Here is a 27,432-nt window from a genome sequence, read left to right as displayed (position 1 = left end):
CCTTGGAGAGATCTACTAACATTGGTGGGGAGCGGCTGGTGTCTGTCCTCCTGTTGGGCTCAGGGAAACCTGCTGTCTTGGCACTCTGTGAAGGGGCTGGGAAGGGTCAGATGACTTCTGATTTCATCTCGCCTTCCACTTTCTTCTTCTGCTTCTCCATCACTGCCTCCAGCTCTGACACGTTCTCTTTGTCCTGGGTGGTGGTGGGTGGAAATAAGAACCTTGGTGCCCGAGCCCTTGGTGCCTTTTTCGGACCAAGATAGGAGCGCTTCCTGGCTCACCTCTAGCAGCGCACGCTGCACCATGACTTGGCTGTACACACGTGCCCCTTCCTCAGGGCTCACTGCCCGCAACTCTTCTTTTTGCAGCGAGAAGAGCTGTGCGCCAGACAGCACGCCCAGCGCATCCACAGTCCTGAACAGGGGTAGAGGGTGAGCGTCAGGCTTGCAGGCCAGTCAGCTGCGGCCCCTCCAGCCACCTTTCCAGTCCGCAGCATTCCCTAGCTCTCAAGCTAGGGCAGGCACTGTTGAGTGCCAAATCGCAGCGTGCCATCAGCAAATGCACACTCAGGGGCAGGGCTTCACTGGGGACTCCAATCAGAGCCTGGAGAATGTGCCAACACAGCCTGTTTTCCCACCCTTGCAACCAGACACACGCTTGCCTTGGGCCAGTCCTGAGCCCTGCAGTCTCATCTCCCACATCTCAGGAGCCTGGCCAGCCCCACTCACCCAGAGCTAAAGCCCTTGGCCTGTAGCCAGGCGCGGACTTTCCGGGCATCGGAGTGTGGGCTGAGCTGTGGCTCTGGAGTGCGGGGCCCTTGGGCTGCACGGCTGGAGCTCGAGCGGCCCTGGGCCAGGCGCGCCTGCAGCTCCTCGTTGACACTCAGCATTTGGGAGAATTTCTCTGTAGGCGGAAAACAGGGAAGGAGTGCGCACTCAAGGCCTCTAGCATCCCCAGGATGGATGACAGTCCATTTTCTCTTTCCAAGCCTCAGTTTCCCTGCCTGGAAAGCAAGAGCCAGGATCGCCTCTTGAAGGAGATGCCCCACCACTCACCCTTCTCGCTGGGGTCCAGGTTGTTGAGGTTGTCACAGCTGTCCCAGTGGGGCCGCACCGGAGCAGGGGCTGGTGGGGGAGGAGGAGTGCTGTTCTCCTAGAGGGGGACGAGAGGAGAGTACATAGGTCAGGGAGAAGACTGGGTCTGAGCCCCCTCTGGAGATAACCTTGGGAGCCCCCAGTCATCCTCCACCAGTACCCTTGACACCAGATCCCCTTACTCCCCATTCCCAGGACCAAAGATCTGTCCCCCAAATTCTTCTCTGTAGACCCTAGAGTCTGGCTCACCAGGCTTCCAGCAAGGCTTTGGCTGTGGTCCGCCTGGGGCCTGGGGTGCGGTGTCAGGATGTTATAGGGCACATATCCTTCCTGGCCCTGTTGGTCCCGGACCTTCCACCACTTGCGTCTGTCATCCAAGACCTGGGCAGGATATGAAGAAAAGACTCAGGGCCCGGGTCTGCTACTAGGACTGGATTGGTTGGATTCAGCCCCACAGGTCCCCACACTTCTAACCTCCAACACATCCCTTTGCTTGACCGACAGCTCGCTGCTGTTGCGAGCCTGGAAGTCATAATTGCATAGGACCCACTTTCCTGCTGTCTCCGTCTCCAGCTGGGGCTCGGCTTCCAGCTCTGGATCTTGGTGACTGAGGACAATTGGGAGGGTTGGAGTTAAGGAGCCAGCCAGCCTCATGGTTTGGGCTAAAAGATACAGGTGTGAGCTGGGGTTACAGCCAAGCAGGGGTTGCAGGCAGCAAGGGGCCAAGTTAATTCTGTTAATAGAGGCTTGAAATTGGAATAACCGCTTGGATAAATTTTGTTCCTTCCCTTGCCTGGCACTGTGCTGTAAGCATTTGATGGGGTGCTGCCAACCATTTTCATTGTATAGGCGATAACAGGCTTAGGGACCACAGCTAGGAAGGGCTGCCATCTATTGAGCATCTTCTGGCCATCGGGTTCATGTATCATGAGAACTCATCAGCAAAGTAAAAACAATTGCTAACACTTGTGTACGTGAGAGGCCAGGCAACTTTTCAAAGTCTGTTACATATATTAACTGATTGGGGCCTCTGACAAGCCTTCTTAGGGGTGTCCATGAATTTGGACTTCCCTCAGTTCCTTCCTCCCCTAGGGACCCCATTGTTTCCATTTTTACAGGCAGGAAGCTGAGGCACAGTGGAGTAAGGTCAGGAAGCATAAGAGGCATGGCTGGACCGGCCCCAGGCAGTTCATGTCTGAGTAACTGCCCTGCTGTGCACATAGTGGATTTGAACTTGAGCTGGGCCACAGCATTGTAGTAGATTCCTCACCCTTTCAGGTAGGGCCTATCATTATTCCCGCCCCCCCCAAAAAAAAAAAAAAACAACTGGAGGCTCAGAGAAGGTGAGTGAAAGCCGGTGGTGCCAAGCTCAAGACTCAGAAGCGCAGAGGGGTCCTGCGACACCAGGCAGCCTGGGGGAGGGTTGGCTCTGACCCCCATGAAAGGGACCTCAGTCCAGATCAGGCCTACCTGTGCAGGGGAGAGGGGGGGTCTTCAGGGCCGCGGCACCCCCTGTGTGGGGCTGGCAGCTCCCAGCACGCTGTCCCTGCTGAGACCCTCTGCCAGGCCCCCACCCAGACCCCCCCCCACATCTCCAGCTTCACTGTCTTCTTCTCATCCATCCCATGTTGATTTCCTCTAGCCTGCTCGCCCCTTGCTCCAGGATCCTAGAGTTCCATCCTCGCTCTGCCTTCTTCCTTCCCCAGGGTCCAAGACTCTGTCCCCCTCAGCTTGGTAGAACCGAGGATTTGCATCCCTAGGCCTTTCCTTCCCAGGGCCCCAGGAGTCCCCGTCTCAAGCTGCCACTTCCTCTCCTAAAGCCCCCAAGTCTACAACTAGCAGGGGCTTCGGCTGTGCTTTAAAGCCTTTGGGAAATCAAAAGTCCAATCTCCCAGCCTTTGCCTCTACCAGAGGCCCAGAGATACAATTCCTAACTTTTCCAGAAACTTGCCCCCCAGCCCTTCAAGTCCCAAGACTTTCTGCAGGATCCCAAGCACCAGAACCTGAATTCTTCAAAACCAAATTTCTAATTTCCCAACCTCTTCCCGCTAATACCCAAGGCTCTGTCCTCTAGGAACCCAAGCATGAAGCTTCCCAGCTTTTTGAGGACCCCGGGGGTCTAACCTCTCAGACTTAACCCACTCCCAGCCCCTTCCTCCCTCAGCCCCAGGTATCTGGGCCTCCAATCCCTCCCTTGACACCAGAAGTCTGGGCCCGCCCCCTCCCTCCCTGCTCTTCCCCTCAGCCCCAGCCCCAACCCCCACCTCTCCTCACCACCTCACCCACCTGAGAAGAGCCAGGAAGTCAAGGAAAAAGACAGGGGGGAAAAATGGGGTGGAGTCAGCACCAGGAGCCCTCGGGGCATGCCCCTCTCGGACCCTCCTGCTTCTCCCTGGAGCACGGACACTCACCCATTGACAGCGACCTGGGGGGCACTTTGCTGTAGGAAGTAGGAAAGCCTGGGGTCACGTGGGCTGCGCCCCCTCCCCTCCACCCTATGCCCGGTGCCCCCTGGCAGCCCCAGCGCACCTGCCGGCGCCGCCGCTCGTGCTGTAGCTGTTTCTCTACTGGGTCCTCCCAGGCGCGGCCCTGCGGGTCCGTGGCGGGGGGCTCCCAGCCGCTGTAGAATTCGGGGCTGTATGCGGGCCCCTCCTCTAGGGGCAACTCCAGCCTGCAGCCAGGGACCAGGCATGTGGCTCAGGGATCTGGGTCTACCCCAGACTTTGTTCAACCATAGACTTCACCAAATTTCTCCCCTTTTCCTAACCACCTCCTATCTCAAGGATTCTGTTTGTTTGTTTGCGATACTTGGGATGGAACCCAGGAGCATTTTACCTCCAAGCTACACTCTCAGCCCTATTTTTAATTCTTTATTTTGAAGCAGGGTCCTGCTAAATTGTTGGACCTAGCTAGGTTGCCGATGCTGTCCTCAAACCTGAGATCTTCCTGTCTCAACATCCCAAGTTCTGGGGTTACAGGCGTGCATCACCATGCCTGGATCTATCTTGGACTAGGGAGTGAACCCAGGGCATTCTATCTCCAGGCTATATCCCCCACCCTTTTAAATTTTATTTACTTATATATGCTATTGCCGATCGAACTCAGGGACGACCAAACTCTGAGCTACACCCGCAGACCTATTTCATTTTGAAAAAAAAGGCTTTCACTAAATTGCGGGGGGGCCTCGCTACATGACTCGCCTCCCAAATACTGGTATTACAGACGTGCATCTCAATTACGTTTTTAAATACATTATTACACCTTGAGCTCCACCAGAGGTCGCCGGCGTTCTTAATTCTCCGCACAAATTTCTAGCCTTTCTTCCAACCGGATCCTGGCATTTGTCCTAAATCCCACCCCTCCTCAATTTCTTTAGCTACACCCTCTTGGCTAAGCCCCGCCTCTCTCGCTCGCTGGCGCGTCCTTCGCTCAAACGCCACGCCCCTGCTCTCCGGCCCCGCCCCTCACCCTGGGCGGGTCCAGGAGTCCCCCAGCGAGGTCCAGAGCTCGTTTTCTCGCGGAGTGACATTGTCCCGTAGCAGCGCCACAGCCTCAGACGTCAGGTGCGGCCGCCGCACGCCGCTCGCGAACTCAGGACCTCCAGATGTGTTCACAATCTGCCAGCGGAGAAGGAACGAGACTCTAGAAGTCTAACCCGGATTGCGGCCGCTGGAGGACCTGAGGGTCTGGGGGCGGTCTCACCATCTGCAGAGGTCCGAACAAAAAGTGCAGTAGCTCGGAGGAGGAGGGGTTGGCGATGTTGCTGCGCAGCCGGGCCTGGGTGCGAGAAGTCGTTTGCATGAATGCATGGGTGGGTCAGAGCCACTGCCCCTACTCCAAGGGACCCAGGGTTGCGGCCTCCTCACCAGCAGGCTGAAGGCGTACTTGATTTTCTGAAGCACATCGGTGTACTCGGCCTCCGTGGGTGGCTTGGCCCGTAGCGTCAGCAGACCCTCTGGAGGAGTGGGGGGAACAGTGTAAGAGTCAGTGATGGGGGGATCTCCATGAGAAGGAAGATCAGGCCGGCGGCTGCAGAAGGATCCCGGGGAAAGGATTTGTAAAGTGACCCGTTAGTTGGGCGTGGGGCACAGGCTTGTAATCCCAGCATTTGGGAGGCTGAGACAGGAGGATGGCAGTTCGTGGACAGCCTCAGCTACTTAGGCCCTTTGCAACTCAGTGAGACCCTGTTTCAAAATAAAGAATAAAAAATAGGGTGGGGGTGCAGCTCGAAGGTAAAATGCCCCTGGGTACCATCCCCAGTACCGCAAAAGAGAGAGAGAGAGAGAGAGAGAGAGAGAGAGAGAGAGAGAGAGAGAAAAGAAGAGAAAGAAAAAAGAAATAAAAAGAAAGTGACCCGTGGCGAGTACTCATGGTCCCACCCGGGCGCTCCTTACCCCCAGCCTCGCGTCGCCGGGTCCTGCGGCCTCGCTCCCGGTGCTCCAGAACGCGAGAGGCCTCTGCAGACTTCTGCAGCCTGGATACAAAGCTCTCCACGTCGTCGAACACGTGGTTGAGGATGTCCTGCGGGACAGGCAGTGGGACGCTTGGGACTCCTGAGTCCAAGACCCTCAACTCTGCTCCGGACCTCAAGCCTAGTACCTCGATACACCCCAGAACTCTGGCCCCACCACCAGATCTGAGCCCCGCTATTCTAACCTCAACGAGGCCTAGAGCCCAGACGTCGCCCAGCCCCGCCCCCAAGTCAGGACTGGACTGGATTGATGGGCCCCGTCCCCGCCCACCGAGGCCGGCCAGTCGGCTCACCACTTCCCGCTCCGCCTGCAGACCCGCTAGCTCAGGACCGCGGGGACCCAGGTCCGGGGAGGCGGGACCCGCGCTGCTGGCCGTGCGCGTCGGCCCAGGCCTCCCCGCCTCCTCCGCCTCGGGAATGGACGCCACCTGGGGTCGCCCGCGGCTCGCGACGGGCTCCGCAGTGCTGATGACCGCGCGCACCGACGGGCGGCGCTGCAGAGGGGGCGTCTCGGCTGCGGGCGACGAGGTGCGCTGCAACTCCTCCTGCGTGGCCCTGCGGAGGAAAGGGGAAACTGAGGCCGGGCCAATTGACAGGACCAGGGAGGGAGAAATCCGTGGCTTAGTACGAGAGACTCCAAACCGAGGCCCAGGACAGACGAAAGTAGAGCCCTGGAGAGGGGTCGACTTGTCTGGGAGGCGCAGGTAAGATTTGACCAGGGTTTCCTCGACCCCGATCAACACTCGTTCTTTTATTATCAGCTCATGAGGAGACTGAGGTCCAGAGAGGGGAAATAGGATTCCCAGAGAACCCTTTCCATCCCTCCCCTGTCTCTAGTCCAGCTCCTCTCACCTGAGCGCGGCTGCCCTGCGCTCGCCGCGGCCAGAGCGGTAACTGTGCAGGGCCCCTTGGACGTCTTCTCGCATCAGCTCCGCCTGCCAATCACATCGTCAGAACACGCCTCCCTACGCCCTCCTGCTGCACCCCCAGGCCTTTCCCTGACCGCTTCACCTGCCCAGCCCCAGGCCCCTGCTCATGCCTGTAGAACCAGCCTGGACTCAGGCCCTGACTCTTAAGTCTGTCCCTGCTCTTGGCCACGCCTCCCCGTGGAGTCCAGTTCCGTAGCTCTTTGGTTCTAGACCAAGTCGCTCTGGAACAGCTGCTGGCTGTTCCCCGGACACTGCCTCCCAAGTTCCGTCTATGTCTTCAAAATATAGGAGCCTTTAGACCCCGACTACATCCCATGTCGTGTCTTGGTACGGAGTTCCACGTGTCTGCAAGCCCTGCTTTCTCCCAGGGCCTCTTTTCCAGGCCACAGTCCCTTCCACGAGCACAAGCGAGCACCCGGACCTTGCTTTTACCCCAGGCCCCACCCCATCACGCGAGGCCCAGCTCTACTTCTGCGCTGTTGGGGACTCTGCCACAGAGCCAGCCTCCCTGACCCGCCGCTCACCCCGAGGCGCAGGCCCTGAAAGAAATGCACGTCCGGCTGCGAGCGCTCTGGCTCCTGACACACCAGGAGGAGCAGCGAGCGGCTCCGGCCTGGAGGCGTCACCGCGTCGCAGCGCACGATGGCGCCCAGTGGGTAGGACTCCAGTTCCTCCTGCCGGGCAGAATGATGGGATACAGTGAGGCCCGGGGTCGATGATACTATCAAATGGGGATGTCAGGGCTAGGTGCAGGAACCGGCCAGGTTAACCTCAGATTAGGAAGTTACGGACAACATCCCTGTTTCACAGTTGGGGTGGCAGGCTGGGAAAGAGGCTGGGGCGCCTTGGTCAGGGTTCCCAAGACCTAGACTCAGGCAGCCCCATGTCAAGCTCTCTGTCGTTGGAGGCCAAGCCCAGCCCCTTATTCCACCCACAGACCATCTGGCACCTTGGAAATGGGGTCCAGCAGCGTGACACGGTCAGGGGACACTCGCAGTAGCATCTCTTGTGCCCAGACACGGCCCTGGCTGTCCATGACGGCCAGCCTCCTGGAGGCATCCTCCACGGTGTGCACACCATCCTCCTCTCCCAGGCAGAATGTCACCAGGTGCTGGCACAAAGACAACAGTGGCTGAGCCTACTGGAGTCACAGTTCCAGCCAGAGACCAACCATACCGCCTCCAGGAAGCTGCCCTGACCACCTGCCCAAGACATCATGTCCACCTCCCAGAGCCTTCCGGCCCTCTTTCCTTAGTGGCTCACACTGAAGTCTATCTTCTCAGTAAGACTGCAGGTTTTTATTTTTGTTTGTTTGTTTTTGGAGGTCTGGAACCCAGGGGCATTCAACCTCCGATCTATACTCAGGGTCTCACTGAGTTGCGAAGGGCCTCAATAAGTAGCTAAGGCTGTCTGTGAACAGTGATCCTCAGCTGTCAGCTGCCCGAATGCTGGGATTACAAGCGTGTGCCACCATGCCCAGTTCTGCAGGTCTCATTTATTTATTTATTTATTTATTTATTTATTTATTTATTTATTTTGGTGGTACTGGAGGTGGGACCCAGGGGCTTTTCTACCTCTGGGCTATACTCTCAGACCTATTTTTATATTTTATTAGGAAACAGGGTCTCGCTAAGTTGCTGAGAGCCTCACTAAGTAGCTGAGGCTGCCTTCAAACCTGTGCGATCATCCTGTCTCAGCCTCCTGAGTGCTGGGATTACAAGTGTGCACCAACACACCCGCACCACCAGCCCGGCTGCAGGTCTCTTTTGTCCTGGAAATTGAACTCAACTTCACTCAAAGGGGTGTTCTGCCTCCTGGCTGCACTCCCAATTCTTTTAATTTTTTAGTTGGAAACAGGGTCTCACTAAGTGCTAAAGATCTAAGTTGCTGAGACTGGCCTCGAACCTGTGATCCTTCTGCCTCAGCCACCCAAGCACTGGTATTAGGCATGTACCACCACCCTGGGCTGATTGCAGGCCTCTTGAAGGCAAAGAATGGGTTTGGGTTATATCTAGTTCCTCCAAATGTCTCCTCTGGTCTCCATCAGAGCATCTGGTCTCCATCAGAGCATCCGACACTCTGTCAGGACCTCTGGACCAAGTCTAGCCTCTACCCATCTAGGATTGTGGCTGACCGTCCTTCCCTATGTCCAGCACAGGAGCTGATCCAGAGGAAAGACCAGGAGATATCTATCTATCTATCTATCTATCTATCTATCTATCTATCTAATCTATATAGATAATTTTTTTTTGCCATACTGAGGATGAAACCCAGGGGCATTCTACCTCTGAGCTACACCCCCAGCCCTATTTTTTATTCTTTATTTTTTATTTTTTGAAGTACCAGATATGGAACCCAGGGGCATTCTACCTCCGAGCTACACCCTCAGCCCTATTTTTTATTTTTTATTTTAAATCAGGGTTTCACTGAGTTGCAAAGGACCTCACTAAGCAGCTGAGGCTGTCTGCGAACCGCGATCCTCCTGTCTCAGCCTCCCAAATGCTGGGATAACAAGCGTGCACCACCACGCCTGGCTTTTTATTCTTTATTTTGAAACAGGGTCTAAGTTGCAGAGGGCCTCACTAAGTAGCTGAGGCGGTCCTCAAAATGCCTTCAAAGTACTGGGATTAGAAGAGTGTGCCACCATGCCTAGCAGGCAGGAAATTTGATGGAACTGAGGTCCTTGGCTTCATGTCAGAGTCTGAGTCAATGCAGAGGGAGTTATTTTGTGACGAGGCAACGGTGTCCTATATTTTTTCTGCTTGATAACCTGCTTTCGACACCCCTACATCTCTATGTCAGCTTCCCCAGAATACCCCTGTAGAAACACAAACCCCAGACTCACATTGACATGGTACTGGGACACATCAGCCATAACCACAGTGGAGTAACGCTTCCTCTGTTCTGTGGGGCCAAGGAGAATGCATCCAAGGCTCAGCCCCGCTCTCCTCCCTCAGGCCCAGGGGCCAGGCCCCGCCCTCCTCCCTCAGACCCAGAGTTCAGCCCTAGACCTCCTCCCTCAGACCCAGGGTCCAGGCCCCGCCCTTCTCCCTCAGACCCAGAGTTCAGCCCTAGACCTCCTCCCTCAGGCCCAGGGTCCAGGCCCCGCCCTCCTCCCTCAAATCTTGCTCTATCCCACTGATGGAGGGAGGGGTTCCAGGCCTTGGAGGTTCTGGGCTCCTAAGTCTTCTTCTTCCAGGACTTTGGGTTTCCCAGACCCAACACTCACCATAGATGGACTTGGCACTCGGCTTGGGGGCAGCTTCTGGGCTGGTGAAGAAGAAGGGGGTGATAAGGACTATAGGGACTGAGGAAGAGTCTGCATGAATGCCGGGCGGAGCCGCAAGCACCTCATTGTGAGGCTAATGGGGAGCCATGGAGGGTTTAAGACAGATTATAGCGGTAGTAGGTTGGGGCAGGGAGTATGGTGTCCCCTGTCACACAGACCTGCGTTCAAATCCTCGGTCCTACTTTCTGATCATAAGAACTTGGGCCAGGGACTTAATTCCTCCTGCCTCAGTTTCTCTTTATTTAGGATAGCATCCACCCAGTAGGGCTGTGGGACCAATTCAATCAGATGATGCAGGTGAAATATTTGCAGGAGGCTTCATCATTATGATTATGATGATGATGCAAAGGACTAAACACAGTAATTGCTCAACAAATGGAAATGGATAGACTAGCATTAGTAGTACCTGGAGTAGACAGGTATGATCTTCTTCCCCTCCCGGCCCATGGGCCAGGCTCTTCCCAGCCACATCCTTCTCGATCTCCTCCTGTCCCTACCTTCCTGGTCAAGGTCACTGTCTGCAAGAATTCTTTTTTTTTTTTAATCTTTTTTTTTTTTGTGTGTGTGTGTGTGTGTGTGGCACTGAAGATTGAACCCAAGGGCCCACTACCTTTGAGTTACACCCCCAGCCCTATTTTTTCCTCCTCCTCCTCCTCCTCCTCCTCCTCCTCCTCCTCCTCCTCCTCCTCCTCCTCCTCCTCCTCCTCCTTCTTCTTCTTCTTCTTCTTCTTCTTCTTCTTCTTCTTCTTCTTCTTCTTCTTCTTTTTCAGGTCTGGGGATGGAACCCAGGGGCATTTGACCTCCGAGCTACACCCCCTGCCCTATTTTTTATTATTTATTTTGAAACAGGGTCTCACTAAGTTATGGAGTGCCTCACTGAGTAGCTGAGACTGTCTGGGATCCTCTGGTCTCAGCCTCCCAAATGCTGGGATTACAAGCGTGCGCCACCACACCTGCTCTACAAGAATTCTTAACCCCCCCATTCCCATTGAAATAACAGAAGCTCAGGGGAGCCGGGCATGGTGGCGCACACTTGTAATCCCAGCGCTTGGGAGGCTGAGACAGGTGGATTGCTCAAGTTCGAAGCTAGCCTCAGCTACTTAGGGAGGCTCTCGGCAGCTTAGTGATACCCTGTTTCCAAATAAAATATAAATAGGTCTGGGAGTGTAGCCCAGGAGTAGAAAGCCCCTGGGTCCCATCCTTAGTACCACAAAAATAATAATTAAAAAAATATATATATATATATGAAGCTCAGGGGAGGTCAGGGCTAAGGGAGACTGAGGAACTCTTTTAGCCAAAGCCCAGCCCTTCATTCTACACCTGCCAGGCAGATGTGCTGCAGTTTGATTACCTCTGGGCGGGACAGCTCACTACCTTCACGCAGATGTTCAGCTCCTCTCTCTTTGTCCTCCCTGTTCACTCCGAGAGACCCAAGTCCTCAGTATAAATAGTCCTGATTTTCTAGCAAAGGCTCAATATTTAATCACAAGGTTAGGACCACAGCCACAGCAGTTCCCAGAGGTTGACCACCTACCGTGGCGAGATTGGGCTAAGTTCTGCACAAGCACTACTCTATTGACTCTCAAAAGTATCCCTGTTTTACAGAGGCAGGGCTGAGGCTCAGGCTGGCAATGTCCTTCTGCAGAGTCACACCGCTACCCAGTGAAAACACTAACATTTGACCCCTGGCCCGTCTGCTCCCAACTGGAGGCTAAACAGAGAGGGAAGAAGCTCCAGCTTCCTCCAGAAGCCTTCTTGCTGCAAACAGGATCTGCAGATGTCCAGAGGTATGGGAGTTGGGGGCAGGAGGCAGTGGCACTTACCCTGTGGAGGTGCTCATGGTGCTGGGAATGGGGAGCTCTGTCCGCCTTGAGGTGCCCTGGAAGCCAGCAAAGATGTCAGCCCTGACTGGGCTGCAGGGCCCTGATTCTCCCCAGCCCTCCTTCCTCAGGCCCAGAGATCCAGAGCTTCCTCCCTTAGACCCAGGGGGCCAGGCCCCAGCCTTCCTCCCTCAACCCAGGGGTCTCTGACCCAGTTCTCCTCCATCAGACCCATAGGACCAGGCCCCAGGCCTCTTCCCTCAGACCCTGGGGTCTGGGTCCCAGCCTCCCTCTTTCAAACCCAGGGATCTAGGTCCAGCCTTCCTCCCTCAGACTCAGGGTATCCAGGCCCAGCCCTCTTCCTCAAACCCAGGAGTATAGAGCCCAGCCCTCTTCCCTCAGACCTAGGGGTCCAGGCCCCAGCCCTCCTCCCTCAGACCCAGGGGTCCAGACCCAGCCCTCCTCCCTCAGACCTAGGGGTCCAGGCTCAGCCCTCCTCCTTCAGACACAGGGGTCCAGGCCCAGCCCTCCTCCCTCAGACCTAGGGGTCCAGGCCCCAGTCCTCCCTCAGACCCAGGGGTTCAGGCCCAGCCCTCCTCCCTCAGACCCAGGGTTCCAGGCCCAGCCCTCCTCCCTCAGACCCAGGGGTCCAGACCCAGCCCTCCCTCAGACCCAGGGGTCCAGGCCCAGCCCTCCTCCCTCAGATCCAGGGACCAGGCTCCAGCCCTCCTTCCTCAGACTCAGGGGCCCCCTGACCCAGGTTTCCTTCTTTAGACCCAAGGGACAAGGCCCCAACCCTCCTCCCTGAGACCCTGGGGTCTGGATCCCAGCCTACCTCTCTCAGACCCTGGGGTCTGGGTCCAAGCCCTCCTCCCTCAGACCCAGAGGACCAGGCCCAGCCCTCCTTCCTCAGACCCAGAAGCCTAGGCCCAGCCCTCCTCCCTCAGATGAAGGGTCCAGGCCCCAGGGTCTCCCCTCCAGAACTGGGGCCTCCTCACCTCCTCACCTGCTCACCTGCAGGGTCAGGCTGTGTCCTGCTCTCCTTCCTCAGCTCCTCTCCCCCCTCCAGGCTCAGCCTCTCCTCCCAGCTCCCTCCCTGGGCTGCCCCGCCTCCGCATACCTGAGCACTCACCTGGCACTGAAGCTGGGGTGGCCCTGGGGTGGGGCTGGCAGACAGTCCTGGGAGGGGGCTGGGATGGCCTTGGGAGAGCCTGGAAACACTTGCTTGTCCGTTGTAACAACAGAATAACAACAACAACAACAATCTGAGGTCATGCTTGTCTTGTGTCACCTCCAAAGCTCTGCCTTTAAATACTCCTTTGGAATTGTAAGAGGTGGGAGGGCCCATTTGCACCTGACCACGAGGAAGCAGAAGCCCGGGGAGGCTGAGCAGCCCTTACCTGCTCAGGAACCCCAGTACCTGCTCAGTGGGGCAGAGGGAGCCTGTGGAAGAGGGGATGTGAACCCAGGGCGGAGGTGTCCAGAGCCGGTTTGTCCAGGCTCTGGGGACACCTCTTGTCTATAGTTACTGTCAGACCCCATCCATTAATTTCCTCTTCCTTTGGGAAATTTCCTCAGTCATCCTTTGATCCAGATTATTAAGTCAGACATGGCAACTCATACCTGTCATCCCAGCACTTGAGAGGCTGAGATAGGAGGATCACGGGCTTGAGGCCAGCCTCAGCGGTTTAGTGAGACCCTCAGCAATTTAGGGAGACCCTGTTTCAAAACTAACTAAACATAAATAAATAAGGGTTGGGGGTGTAGCTCAGCAGTAGATCAGGGAATCAATCCTCAGTGCCACAGAAAAAGAAAAAATAATTCAGGTAAGTGGAAACACAAACCTGGCTGGGGAGGAGAGCACAGGCTTGTAATTGTAGTACCTGGGAGGCTGAGACAGGAGGATGACAGGTTCATGACCAGCCTCAGCAACTTCCTAAGACCCTCAGCAATATAGTAAGATTTTTTTTTTTTTAAATAGGGCTGGGAAGCTGGGCGTGGTGGCGCACGCTTGTAATCCCAGCATTTGGGAGGCTGAGACCAGAGGATCGCGGTTCACAGACAGCCTCAGCTATTTAGTGAGGCCCTCTGCAATTCAGTGAGACCCTGTTTCAAAATAAAGAATAAAAATATAGGGCAGGGGGGTGTAACTTGGAAGTCGAATGCCCCTGGGTTCCATCCCCAGACCCACAAAAATACATACATACATACACACATACATACATACATACACACATACATACATACATACATACATAGGGCTGGGAGCATAACTTGGGGGTAGAAAGATCCTGGGTTCACTGGGCATAATGACACACATCTGTAATCCCAGTACTTGGGAGGCTGAGATGGAAGCAAGACCCTGCTATTTATTTATTTATTCATTCATTCATTATATATCTTTTATCTTATTTATTTATTTATTTATTTATTTATTTAATTTTGGTGGTACTGGGGTTCCTGGAAACCCTTCTACCTCTGGGCGACACTCCCAGACCTATTTTTATACTTTTTTATTTGGAAACAGGGTCTCACTAAGTAGCTGAGGCTGGCTTCGAACCTGCGTGATCCTCCAGTCTCCGCCTCCCAAGTGCGGGGATTACAAGGGTGCGCCACCACGCCCGGCTATTATTATACATATTTTTTGGGGGGTGGTGGTACTGAGGATTGAGCTCAGGGGCATTTTACCTCTGAGCTGCATTCTCAGCCTTATTATTATTATTATTATTATTATTATTATTATTATTATTTTAAATTTTGAAACAGGGTCTCACTGAGTTGAAAAGGACCTAAGTAGTAACTGAAGCTGGCCATGAACTATGATTCTCCTGTCTCAGCCTCCCAAATGCTGGGGTTACAAGTGTGCGCCACCACGCCCGGCTGCAATACCAGGGATTTATTTATTTATTTACTTATTTATTTTTCTTTTTACGGGTCTGGGGATGGAACCCAGAGGCATTTGACCTCCAAGCTACAACCCCTGCTCTTTTTTTAAATTTGAAACAGGGTCTCACTGAGTTGCGGAGGGCCTCACTAAGTAGCCGAGGCTGTCCGCGAACCGCGATCCTCTGGTCTCAGCCTCCAGAACGCTGGGATTACAAGCGTGCACCACCATGCCAGGCAATACCAGGAATTTAAAAATTAAGTATTTTGTTCCTACCACTCTTCTGTTATTTCATAATGATTTCATTTTTATAGTCTACTAAGTATTTTAGAAAGATTAGAAACTAAATAAAAATATTTTTTATTTTACTGAGGGTATTATATGGTTTGTAATAATGACTGAGAACTAAGCCATAATGTAATTCACTAGAGAAATAATATGTAATGTCGGCCTGGTGCTTGTAATCCCAGCAATTGGGAGGCTGAGACAGGAGGATCGTGGTTCTCAGCCAGCCTCAGCTACTTAGTGAGGCCCTTTGCAACTCAGTGAGACCCTCTTTCAAAATAAATAATAAAAAATAGGGCTGGGGGTGTAGTTCAGATGTAGAATGCCCTTGGGTTCCATCTCCAGTACTGCAAAAAAAAATTTTTTTTTAATGGACTGGAGGTATAACTTGGAGGTAGAATTTCTCTGGGTTCAATCCCTAATACTATAGAGAGGGAGGGGCTGTCCAATTATCTGAAACTGGAAGAAAATATTCACCATCATAATTTGTTTGTTGTGGTGGTACTGGGAACCCAGGAAATTCTACGTCTGAACTACATCGCCAGCCCTGTTTTTTATTCTTTATTTTGAAACAGGGCCTCACTAGTTGCAGAAGGCCTCACTAAGTAGCTGAGGCTGGCTGTGAACCTGCGATCCTTCTATCTCAGCTTCCCAAGTACTGGGATTACAGAGGAGCACCACCATGCCTGGCTTTATTCTTTTTGAAACAGAGTCTCGTTTCAGAGGGCCTCACTAAGCAGCCGAGGCTGGGCCTGCACCTGCAATCTCCTGTCTCAGCCTCCCAAGTACTGGAATTACAAGCGTGAGCCACCACCCCCAGCTTATGTTTTGTTTTGAAACAGGGTCCTATTAGGTTGCTGAAAGTTTCCCTAAATTGCTGAGGCTGTCGTTAAACCTGTAATCCTCCTGTCTCAGCCTCCCAAGTACTAGGACTACAGGTCTGGCCACCAGGCCCAGCTCACCATCATTATAATGGGCAAGATGATACCTAATGTGATTAATTCTGCTTTCTTCAATATGGTAATTAAAGGTGAACATCAGCTGGGTGAGGTTGGGCACATGCCTGTAATCCCAGTGTTTGGGAGGTTAAAACAGAAAGTTTGCAGGTTCAAAGCCAGCTTTAGCAACTCAGTGAAGCTTTTGGCAATCTAGGGAGACCTTGTTGCCAATTTAAGAGAAAAAAAAAAAAAAAGCCGGGCGTGGTGGCGCACACTTGTAATCCCCACTCTTGGGAGCCTGAGACAGGAGGATCACACAGGTTCGAAACCAGCCTCAGCTACTTAGTGAGGCTCTCAGCAATTTAGTGAGACCCTGTTTCCAAATAAAATAGAAAATAGCTCTGGGAGTATAGCCCGTTGGTAGGAAGTCCCTGGGTTCCACCCCCAGTACCGCTAAAAAAAAAAAAAAAAAAAAAAAAAAAATATATATATATATATATATATATATATATATATATATATATAGAGAGAGAGAGAGAGAGAGAGAGAGAGAGAGAGAGAGAGAGAGAGAGAGAGAGAGCGCGCGCTAAGGGAAGCATCAATAAAAAATCTCACTCAGGTAGTTTTTTATATTTTTTTGTTGTTTGTTTTTTTTGGTACTGAGGATTGAACCCAGAGGCATCTATCTCCATTGTGTGTGTGTGTGTGTGTGTGTGTGTGTGTGTGTGCGCGCGCGCGCGCACATGTTACTGGGGATGGAAGCTTGAGGCATGCTACCTCTGAGCTACACCCCCATACCTATTTTTTAATTCTTGATTTTGAAACAGGGTCTCACTGAGTTGCAAAAGGCCTCTTGAGTAATAGCTGAGGCTGTCCTTGAACTGCGATCTCCTGTCTCAGCCTCCCGAATGCTGGGATTACAAGTGTGCGCCACCTCACCTGGCTTCTACCTCCCATTTATTTCTACCTCCGATTTATATCCCCAGATTTTTTCTTATTTGGAAACAGGGTCTCAGGATTCATTTCTTTCTTTCATTTTTTATTTTTTTGTGGTACTGGGGGTGGAACCCAGGGGTATTCTACCTCTGAGTACACCCCCAGACCTATTTTTTATTCTTTATTTTATTATTATTATTAGTGGTACTGGGGGTAAACCCAGGGGTTTTCTACCTCTGGGCTATACTCCCAGGCCTTTTTTTTTTTTTTTTTTTGTGGTACTGGGGTTCCTGGAAGCCCTTCTACGTCCGGGCTATACTCCCAGACCTATTTTTTTTTATTATTTTATTTGGGAACAGGTTCTTTTAAACCAGTGAGGCTGGCTCCGTACTAGCGCGATCCTCCTGTCTCTGCCTCCCAAGCGCGGGGATTACAAGAGTGCGCCACCATGCCCGGCTGGCGATTCTGATTCTTGATTTTGAAACAGGGTCTCACTAAGTTGCAAAGGGCCTCAGTAAGTAGTAGCTGAGGCTGTCTGTGAACTATAATCCTTTTGTCTCGGTCTCCCAAATGCTGGGATTACAAGCATGTGCCGGCTAGGGTCTCAAGTTTCTAAAAACCTCATTGAATTGCCAAGGCTGGCTTTGAACCTGCCATCGTCCTGTCTCTGCTTTCCAAGTACTGGAATTACAAGCATGAACCATCATGCCTGGCTGAGTTTTGTTGCTGCTGTTTATTTGTTTGTTTTGATATTGGGGTTTGAGCCCAGGGCCGTTCTACCTCTGTGTCCCTTTTAGTATGTATGTATGTATTTTTGGTGGTACTGGGGTTCCTGGAAGCCCTTCTACCTCCAGGCTACACTCCCAGACCTATTTTATACTTTTTTATTGTTGGAAACAGGGTCTCTCTTTTTTTGTGTGTGTGGTACTGGAGGTGGAACCCAGAGGCTTTCTACCTCTGGGCTATACTCCCAGACCAATTTTCTATTTTATTGGGAAACAGGGTCTCATTAAGTTGCTGAGAGCCTCACTAAGTAGCTGAGGCTGGCTTTGAACCCGTGCGATCCTCCTGTCTCAGCCTCCCAAGCGTAGGGATTACAAGTGTGCGCTACCACGCCCAGCTATTTATTTATTTATTTATTTTAAAATGTTATCATTATCATTTCTTTTTTGCCATTTATTTCCTTTTATTTACAGTTTTTGTCCAATGCAAATCAATTCCATAACATGAGAAGTCACTATGGATCAAAGCATAAATACACAAATTAGTTTTTGTTTTGAAACAGGGTCTTGTTAAGTTACTGAGGGTCTCACTAAATTGCTGAGACTGGCCTTGAACCTGTCATCCTCCTGTTTTAGCCTCCCAAGCAATGAGATTATGGGACCCCTGGGTCTGAGGGAGGAGGGCTGACTTGGACTCCTGGGTGTGAGGCAGGAGGGTTGGGGGCCTGGACCCCTCAGTCCGAGGTGGAGGGTCCCAGCTCCTCAACTTGGGGGGCAGCATAGGAGCCCCCAGCCCTGGTCCATCCACCACTGTTCAGTTTGTCTGGAGCAGCTGGTGAGACCGAAACCGGAGCCTCACCCTCATTCCAGGCCAGGAGCTCCTTCCTCCTCCCCTGGCACAGAAGTGGCCCCTCCCTCTCTCCAAACGCAGCCAGTGATTCCAAATACCAGGGCTCTCACTCTTACCTAGTGTTGTCTGCGGAGGAGGCAGCGAACCTCTGAGTGGTGGACACTCTCGGGCCCTGCCCCTGCGGAGTCCTCCAGGCCCTTGCCGCCCACGTGGTCACTGGGGAACCGCAGGTTAAGTGGGGACAGGACTCTGGGAATCTGGGTTTGTTTCCATTCCCAAAGTGTTCTGTCTGTGATAGGCAGTTGACTTTTTCTCCTCTGGGTTGGAAGGTCACGGGAAATAAACATAATTCTCCACCAAAACTTAGGTTGCTTGCTGAGTGTCCCCCCCACTACTTACTGAGGCTGTCCTTGAACATGTGATCCTCCTGTCTCAGCCTCCCAAGTACTAGGATTACAAGCCTGTGCCACCACACCTGGCTGAGGGGGAAGGTTTTAAAATAGTTGGGGGCCTGAATCTCAGAGATTTGCGTGCGGGCGCGCGCACACACACACACACACACACACACACACACACACACCTTTATTCATTCAATACCTACTGCATGACACTTAATTTGTGTCTTATCCTTTGTCCTCAAAAGGAAAACCTTGTTGACTGGGTGTGGTAGCGCACGCTTGTAATCCCCGCGCTTGGGAGGCTGAGACAGGAGGATCGCACGGGTTCGAAGCCAGCCTCAGCTACTCAGTGAGGCTTCCAGCAACTTAGTGAGACCCTGTTTCCAAATTAAAAAAAAAAAAAAGTCTGGGAGTATAGCCTGGAGGTAGAAAGCCTCTGGGTTCCACCCCCAGTACCACAAAAAGAAAATCTTGTTGGACATGGTGGTACACACCTGTAATCCTGGTATTTGGGAGGCTGAGACAAGAGGATCCTGGTATTTGGGAGGCTGTCCTCAACAACTTAGTAAGAATCTCAGCAACTTAGCATTGTGTTTTATGTATTATGTTTCAAAATACATAATAAAATAGGGCCATGGTTGTAGCTCAAAGACAAAATGTCCATGAGTTCAATCCTCAGTATCTCTCTCACTCTCTTTCTCTCTCATACACAGACACACACACACACAGACACACACACACATACACACACACATACACACACACAGACACAGACACACACACACACATACACACACACACAGACACACACACACATACACACACACATACACACACACATACACACACAGACACACACACATACACACACAGACACAGACACACACACACACATACACACACAGACACAGACACACACACACAGACACAGACACAGACACAGACACACACACACACATACACACACAGACACAGACACAGACACACACACACATACACACACACAGACACAGACACAGACACAGACACACACACACATACACACACAGACACAGACACAGACACAGACACACACACACAGACACAGACACAGACACACACACACACATACACACACACAGACACAGACACACACACACACACACACAGACACAGACACAGACACACACACACACACACACGTAAGTCTCATAGAAGAAATAGGCCCTTCTGCAGTCATGACTTGTGGTATTATGTATAGTAACAGAGGTGCTATAGAGCATCAGATATCCCCAGAGAAAGCCCTTAATGCATGTGTGTCTGAGACAATGAAGCCTTCCCAGATGGGCATGGCGGTGGATGCCTGTGAGCATAGTACTTGAGAGGCTAAGACAGGAGGATTGCAGGCTTGAGGCCAGCAGCAACTTAGTGTGGCCCTGCTTCAAAATAAAAATAAAATTAAAAAGGGCTGGTGGTGTAGCTTGGAAGTAGAATGACTTTAGGTTCAACTCCCAGCAGCACAAAAACAAAAACAACAGCAATAACAATGCCAGGCAGGCGTGGTTGCACACACTTGTAATCCCAGCATTCGGGAGGCTGAGACAGGAGGATCGTGGTTTGCAGACAGCCTCAGCTACTTAGTGAGGCCCTCTGCAACTCAGTGAGACCCGGTTTCAAAATAAAGAATAAAACATAGGGCAGGAGGTGTAGCTCGGAGGTTGAATGCCCCTGGGTTTCCACCCCCAGACCCACAAAAAAAAAAAAAAAAAAAAAAGGATTAAAAATAGGCTGTTGGGGGGCCAGGCATGGTGGCGCATGCTTGTAATCCCCACACTTGGGAGGCTGAAACAGGAGGATCACACAGGTTCGAAGCCAGCCTCAGCTACTTAGTGAGGCTCTCAGCAACTTAGTGAGACCCTGTTTCCAAATAAAGTATAAAATAGGTCTGGGAGTATAGTTCAGAGGTAGAAAAACTCCTGGGTTCCACCCCCAGTGCCACACACACACACACAAAATAGGGCTGGGGGTATAGCTCAGAGTTAGAATGCCTCTCGTTTTCACCCCCAGTACCGGCAAAAACAAAACAAAACAAAACAAAACAAAAAATACAACAGGGCTGGGGGTGTAGCTCAGAGGTAGAATGTCCCTGGGTTCCAGCCCCAGACCGGCAAAAAAAAGTAATAATAATAATAATAATAACAACAACAACAACAACAGAAAGAAAGAAAAAGAAATAAAGAGAGAAAGAAAGGAAGGAAGGAAAGAAGGAAGGGAGGAGCCTTCCCTGGTTAATTGAACTCAGTGGGCCTTTGAAGGATGAATAGGAGTCCGCCAAGAGAGAGGAGGCACAGAATCCCATTCTCAGCATAGGGAGGCAAAGTCCTGAAGTCACGTGGTAGCGAACACTTGAGCACCTACTGTGTGCCAAGCACTGATGCGCTGTGATATTGTAATCCTGGTGGGTGTGGTGGGGACAGGAGGATAAACAGGTAAACGTAAATAAGACTTCTGATTATGGCCAGAGTTCTGGAGAAAATGAAACTGAGGTGGAGACCGGAGTGTGTGGGTGGGTGGGTGGGGGCAGGTGCAGACCCCAGGCTGCCCCGGGTGGGCGGTCAGGAGGCCTCTCCCAGGGGGTCGCGCCTGGGCTTTGACTGGAGGGGGTTTGCTGGCTCCGGAGGCAGGTGAGGGACCAGGCGGAGGACCAGAGGCGAAGGGGGTGGTGATGGTGGCGCCGCCACGGTGCCAGGGCAGCTCCAGGGGCGGGTGCTGTCCCTCTGCCCGGGGCAGGTGGCGCCCCCAGAGTTGCTCTGAGACCCGCCGCCCGAGAGGGGCGGGGAGAGGCGCTGGGCTCCCGGCTGCGCCTGGAACCGGCCCGGCCGGAGCGGGAGGGTGGAGCGAGGCTGGTGGCCCCGCGGAGCTGTTTGTTCTCTGGGAGGGATGGAGGGTGCGGCGGCCTGGCGGCCCCTGCCTGAAACTGGACGAGCCGGACCGACCTGGAGGCTGGGCGGGGATCGCCAAGGGAGGCGAAGGGAAGGACCGCGGGGTCCTGGAGTCTGCGTCTTGGGCTGAAGCCAGTGACTTCTCCCCGCCTCCCTGGTCCTCGGTTTCTTCCTTTCTAAAGTGGGATTAAAACCCCCGGGCGTGATGGTGCGCACCTGTAATCCTAGTATTTAGGAGGCTGAGACTGGAGGATCGCAGGTTCATGGCCTTCTTCAAAAATTTGTGAGGCTCTCCACAATTTATTGAGACCCTGTTTCAAAATAAGGATTAAAAAAAAAATTGGGCCGGGGGTGTGGCTCAGAGGTAGAACCACCCTGGATTCTATCCTCCGTACCACTAAAATAAAATAAAATAAAGCCTGGCGTGGTGGCACACAGCTGTAAACCCAGCATTTCGGAGGCTGAGACAGGAGGATCGCGGTTCACAGCAGCTACTTAGGTGAGTCCCTTTGCAACTCAGTGAGACCCTGTTTCCAAATAAAGAATAAAAAATAGGACTGGGGTCTGGGGTGTATCTTGGAGGTAGAATGCCCCTGAGTTACATCCCTAGTACTACAAAACAATCAAAGAAACAAACAAACAAATAAATAAATAAAATAAATAGGAATAAAGTTGGGCATGGTCACTCATGCCTTCAATCCCAATACTGGGGAGTTTGAGACAGGAAGATCACAGGTTTGAGGCCAGCTTCAGCAACTTCAAGAGACTCTCTGCAACTCAGTGTGGGTCTGTTTCAAAACAAACAAACAAACAAACAAACAGTATATGGTGGTACACACCTGTAATCCCAGTACTTGGAAGGCTGAGACAGGAGGATCACAGTTTGGAAGACAGTCTCATCAACTTAGCGAGGCTCTCATCAACTTAGTGAGACCCTGTTTTCAAATAAAAATTAAAATAGGTCTGGGGGTATATTCCAGAGGTAGAAGGCTCTTGGTTGCATCCCCGGTGTGTGCGTACACACACACACACACACACACACACACACACACACATAAATAAATAAAAATAAAAAGAGCTGGGGTAGAATCCCCAGTAACAAGTAAATACATACATAAATAAATAAACAAACGTTGGGTGCATGGCGCGCTTGTAATCCCAATACGTAAGAGGGTGAGACAGGACGATCACAGGTTTGAGGACAGTGTCAGCAAGTAGTGAGACTCTCATCAACCTAGTGAAACCCTCTTTCTAAATAAAAATAAAATAGTGCTGGGGTGTAACTCAGGGGTAGAATGCCCCTAGGTTCCATCCCCAGTATCACAATAAATAAGTAAGTAAGTAAATAAATAAATAAATAAGCACACTTTCTGGTACCTGTGCTCAGTGCTGCTGGGAGGGTGAGAGACAGGTCAAGGGCTTGGGACATGAAGCGCTCCGTCATGGATGGAAAAAACATAGACAAAGGAAAGAAAAACTAAAGGAGCAAGGTGGCAGGACGTGAGAGGAGGGAGCTCTGGAGCAGGCCTGCACTTCCCGGAGCCTCATCCCCGCTCCAAGCACTCTCAGCCACCCGTTCCTGCAAGAGGAGCATTCTTCCATTCAACAAGTATTTGGTGTGTGTGTGTGTGTGTGTGTGTGTGTGTGTGTGTGTGTGTGGTGTGGTACTGGGGTTTCTGGAAGCCCTTCTACTGCCGGGCTACACTCCCAGACCTATTTTTAAAAAATATATTTTAAAATTTGGAAACAGGGTTTCTTAAGCCAGCGAGGCTGGCTCCTAACCAGCGCGATCCTCCTGTCTCCGCCTCCCAAGCGCGGGGATTACAAGCCTGCGTGCGCTACCACGCCCAGCGTCAACAAGTATTTCTTAAGCGCCCGCGCCGTCTCTCTCTCTCTCTCTCTCTCTCTCTCTCTCTCTCTCTCTCTCTCTCTCTCTCTCTCTCTCTCTCTCTCTCTCTCTCTCTCTCTCTCTCTCTCTCTCTCTCCCTCTCTCCCTCCCCCTCCCTCCCCTCCCCTCTCCTTTCTTTTCTTTCCTCCTCCTCTTCTTCCTCCTCCTCCTCCCTTCCTCCCTTCCTCTCTTCCTTCCTCTCTCCCTCACTCTCTCCCTCCTTCCCTCCCTCCCTCTTTCTCTCATTGGGGACTGAATCCAGGAGCATTCATTCTACCTCTGAACCACCCCCCCCACCTTTTTATTTTAAAACAGGGTCTCACTAAGTTGCTGATTATCTTGCTAAATCGATGAGGCTGGCCTCAAACCCACAATCCTCTCTGTCTCAGCATCTCTATCCTGAGATTACAGGCGTGTGCACTGCCTGGCTTAAGCATCTTCTCGCACCAGGTGCTGCTGCTCCAGGCTCCAGGATGAGATGGGAGCAGGACAGCCCACAGCCTGCCCTCCTGAGCCCAGGATTGGTGGGAGACACAGCCTCCGACATGTTCACAGTGCTCTGTCTTGTTCCAAAACATTTTTATTGTTCCCCAAATGAAACCCATCCCTATTTGCAGGCCTCCCCATCCATTTTGTCTGTGTGGATTTGCTCATTCTGGACATTCCATGTAAATGTAAATGAAACTGTGCAACATGTGACCTGTTGTGTCTGCCTTCTTTCACGAAGCATCATAGTTTTGTTTTGTTTTGTTTTTGTTGGTCTGGGGATGGAACCCAGGGGCGTTCGACCTCCAATCTACACCCCCTGCCCTGTTTTTTATTCCTTATTTGGAAACAAGGTCTCACTAAGTTGCAGAGGGCCTCACTAAGTAGCTGAGGCTGTCCGCCAACTGTGATCCTCCTGTCTCAGCCTCCCAAATGCTGGGATTACAAGTGTGCACCACCACACCCGGCTAAGCATTATGTTTTTTTTTTTTTTTTTTTTAATTTGGAAACAGGGTCTCTTAAGCCAGCAAGGCTGGCTCCGAACCAGTGCGATCCTCCTGTCTCCGCCTCCCAAGCACGGGGATTACAAGCGTGCGCTACCACACCCGGCTGTAAGCATTATGTTTTTAAGGTGCACCCATGTTGCATTGATCTGGTTGCAAAATAATTTCAGGCTTATGGAAAAGTTGCAAAAAGAATGCAAAGACTTCCCACATGTGCCACCCACATTCCCAGGGGCTAACAGTGAACTTGAAGCTAAAGCTGGGGTGCCTGTAATCCTAGTATTTGGGAGGCTGATACTGGAGGATTGCAGGTTCAAGGCCAGCCTCACCAGCTTACCAAAATCTTCTGCAACTTAGCAAGATCTTGTTTCAAAACAAAAAAATACAGTACTTTGGAGACTGAGATAGGAGGATCATGGTTCGCGGCTAGCCTCTGCTACTTCGTGAGGCCTTCCACAGCTTACTGAGACCCTGTTTCAAAATAAAGAATAAAAACTAGGGCTGCGAGGACAGGTGTGGTTGTGCATGATTGTAATCTCAGCATTTGGGAGGCTGAGACAGCAGTAGTATTGCAGTTCAACTCCAGACTCAAAAAGCTGGAGTTGGGGAAAACTAGGATTCCTCAGCCAACAGTTTACCAACTGTGGCAATTTCAGGGTAAAGTCTCAGCCTCTGCCTCTCTCTCTCTCTCTCTCTCTCTCTCTCTCTCTCTCTCTCTCTCTCGCTGGAAATTGAACCCAGGAGAGTTCTACCACTGAGCTACACCCCCCAGCCCTTTTAAACTTGGGAGGCTGAAACAGAAGGATCACGGTTCACGGCCAGCCTCAGCTACTTAGTGAGGCCCTTTGCAACACAGTGAGACCCTGATTCAAAACAAAGAATAAAAACTAGGGTTGGGGGTGTAGCTTGGAGGTAGAATGCCCCTGGGTTCCATCCCCAGTACTGTAAAGAAAAAAAAAAAAGAATAAAATAGGGCTGGGGGAGCCAGGCATGGTGGTACACACTTGTAATCCCAGTACTTGGGAGGCTGAGACAGGAGAATCATAGGTTTGTGGCCAGCCTCAGCAACTTAGTGAGGCCCTTCACAACTTAGCGAGACCCTGTTTCAAAATAGAGTAAAGAGGGCTGAGGGTTCTGCCTCCTCTAGTTGGAGGTAAAACAGCTCTGAGTTCAATCTCCAGTACAGGAAAAAAAAAAAAAAATCCAACCCTCTGCAAAGCCAGCAAGTCACCGAGCCCTGCTATGTTCCTGGTGTCCAAGTGTCCCCTGCAGGCTCTTCTACTTAGCACAATGTCTGGATGCAGCAGATATAACCAATAACCCTGTTTTACAAATGAGGAGACAGAGGCACAGGAAGGGGGAGCATGGCCAACAAGCGACAGAGCCGAAACTCACTGGGCCCAGAGCCCCAGCCCCTAGTATGAAGGTATACATGGCCTGGGTCCTCTTTGAGACCAAGTTTTGGAGCACTCTCTCATATTAGGAACTATTTTGGAGGGGAGTTGGGAGCCCTGAGCCTCTGCAGAGAGAGCAGATGCAGTGTGGGAGGATTCTCTCAGCACCTAGGACAGCGTCCATCGCTTATCAGCAGCTTTCTGACAATGGAAAAGGGGTGTACAGCCAGCCTGGCTACCAAGGAGACATTCTAATCTACCTTGGGTGTGTCTGGGAATCAAGTAGGAGGTCCACAGAGGAGGGGATTTGCATGAATGGTTCTCCTTAAAATAATAATCTTGTCATCCAGCAATATTACCATGCTCGTTATTGGTTAGGTTCTTGTCATGATTCACTTCCTGCCATCTTCCAAATTCTGTGATGGGCGTTGGCAAACTATGGCCCATCACTTGTTTTTGCAAATAAAGTTTTATTGGCACACAGCTATGTTCTTTTGTTTCCATATTATCTATGAATGCTTCTAGCTACTGCAGCAGAATGGCTACAATCTGTGGCTCGCAAAGCTGAATTTACTGTATGTCTCACTTTAGAAAATGTTGGCTGACCTCTGTCCTCAAGATGGATGATATCAGGATTCTAGTTCACCTCCTTTCCTCCTCCTCCTCCTCCTCCTCCTTCTTCTTCTTCTTCTTCTTCTTCTTCTTCTTCTTCTTCTTCTTCTTCTTCTTCTTCCTCCTTCCTCCTTCCTCCTTCCTCCCCCCCCCTCTCTCTCTTTCTTATCTCTGTCTTAAAAGGTAGCTCCAAGCCGGCTATGGTGGTGTAAACCTGTAATACCAGTACTTGGGTAGGCTGAGAGAGGAGGATCGCAGGTTCGCCGCCAGCCTCACCAACTTGTGAGACTCTCATCAACCTAGTGAGATCCTGTTTCAAAATAAGAAATAAAAGCCGGGCGTGGTGGCGCACGCTTGTAATCCCAGCGTTTGGGAGGCTGAGACAGGAGGATCGCACAGGTTCGAAGCCGGCCTCAGCTACTTAGTGAGGCTCTCAGCAACTTAGTGAGACCCTGTTTCCAAATAAAATATAAAATAGGTCTGGGAGTATAGCCCAGAGGTAGAAAGCCCCTGGTTTCCACCCCTAGTACCACCAAAAATACCCCAAAACAAAGACAAAAACTAAAAAGTGAGCTAGGGATGTAGCTCAGAAGTAGAATGCACCTAGGCTCCATTCAGAAGAAAGGAAGGAAGAAAAAAGAAAAGTAAAAGGAGCGACGGGAATCAATCCTCATTTAATTTCAGAGAGATGCTTTTTTGCAGGTTGGATGTGACGTCAAAGAACCGGGAGTGTAAGCCCCGCCCCTCCCTCAAGCCCCGCCCTCGCCCAGGCCTCACCCAGGTCTCGCCCCACCCATCGCCTAGGCCCCGCCCCGACTCAGGAACTACCATTCCCAGCAGCCCAAGCGTTCGGAGCCGGTTCCTATAGGTCGCGCCCTGGAGACCCCGCCCCCTCCCGCCCCGCGCTTCCGGGTTCCTTCGCCCCAGCCGGCGGCTCCGCTTCCGCACGTGCATTGCTGGTCGGCGGGCTCTTTCTCTGAGCTGCCTGGCGTCCCAGCCCTACCTCCGCCGG

At 51.9% G+C, this 27,432-nt stretch overlaps 1 protein-coding gene across 1 annotated transcript; it reads right to left on the bottom strand.

The window, feature by feature from the left end:
* Positions 1-106: 106 nt before the first annotated feature.
* Positions 107-27,374, bottom strand: EPS8L1 (EPS8 signaling adaptor L1; the record flags this gene model as incomplete). Its single annotated transcript, XM_080703739.1, is given in 21 exon segments — positions 107-193; positions 282-414; positions 729-903; positions 1,056-1,152; positions 1,344-1,475; positions 1,569-1,701; positions 3,506-3,534; positions 3,624-3,765; positions 4,563-4,711; positions 4,797-4,871; positions 4,961-5,049; positions 5,489-5,615; positions 5,859-6,120; positions 6,418-6,500; positions 7,019-7,168; positions 7,444-7,605; positions 9,340-9,398; positions 9,724-9,764; positions 11,607-11,632; positions 11,635-11,662; positions 27,214-27,374. Coding segments are annotated over 21 exon segments (2,340 nt in total).
* Positions 27,375-27,432: the final 58 nt, after the last annotated feature.

This window comes from Muscardinus avellanarius, assembly GCF_963383645.1.
Source record: "Muscardinus avellanarius genome assembly, chromosome: 10".
In the NCBI taxonomy this organism is placed as follows: Eukaryota; Metazoa; Chordata; class Mammalia; order Rodentia; family Gliridae; genus Muscardinus; species Muscardinus avellanarius.
This window is presented reverse-complemented; position numbering and strand designations above follow the sequence as displayed.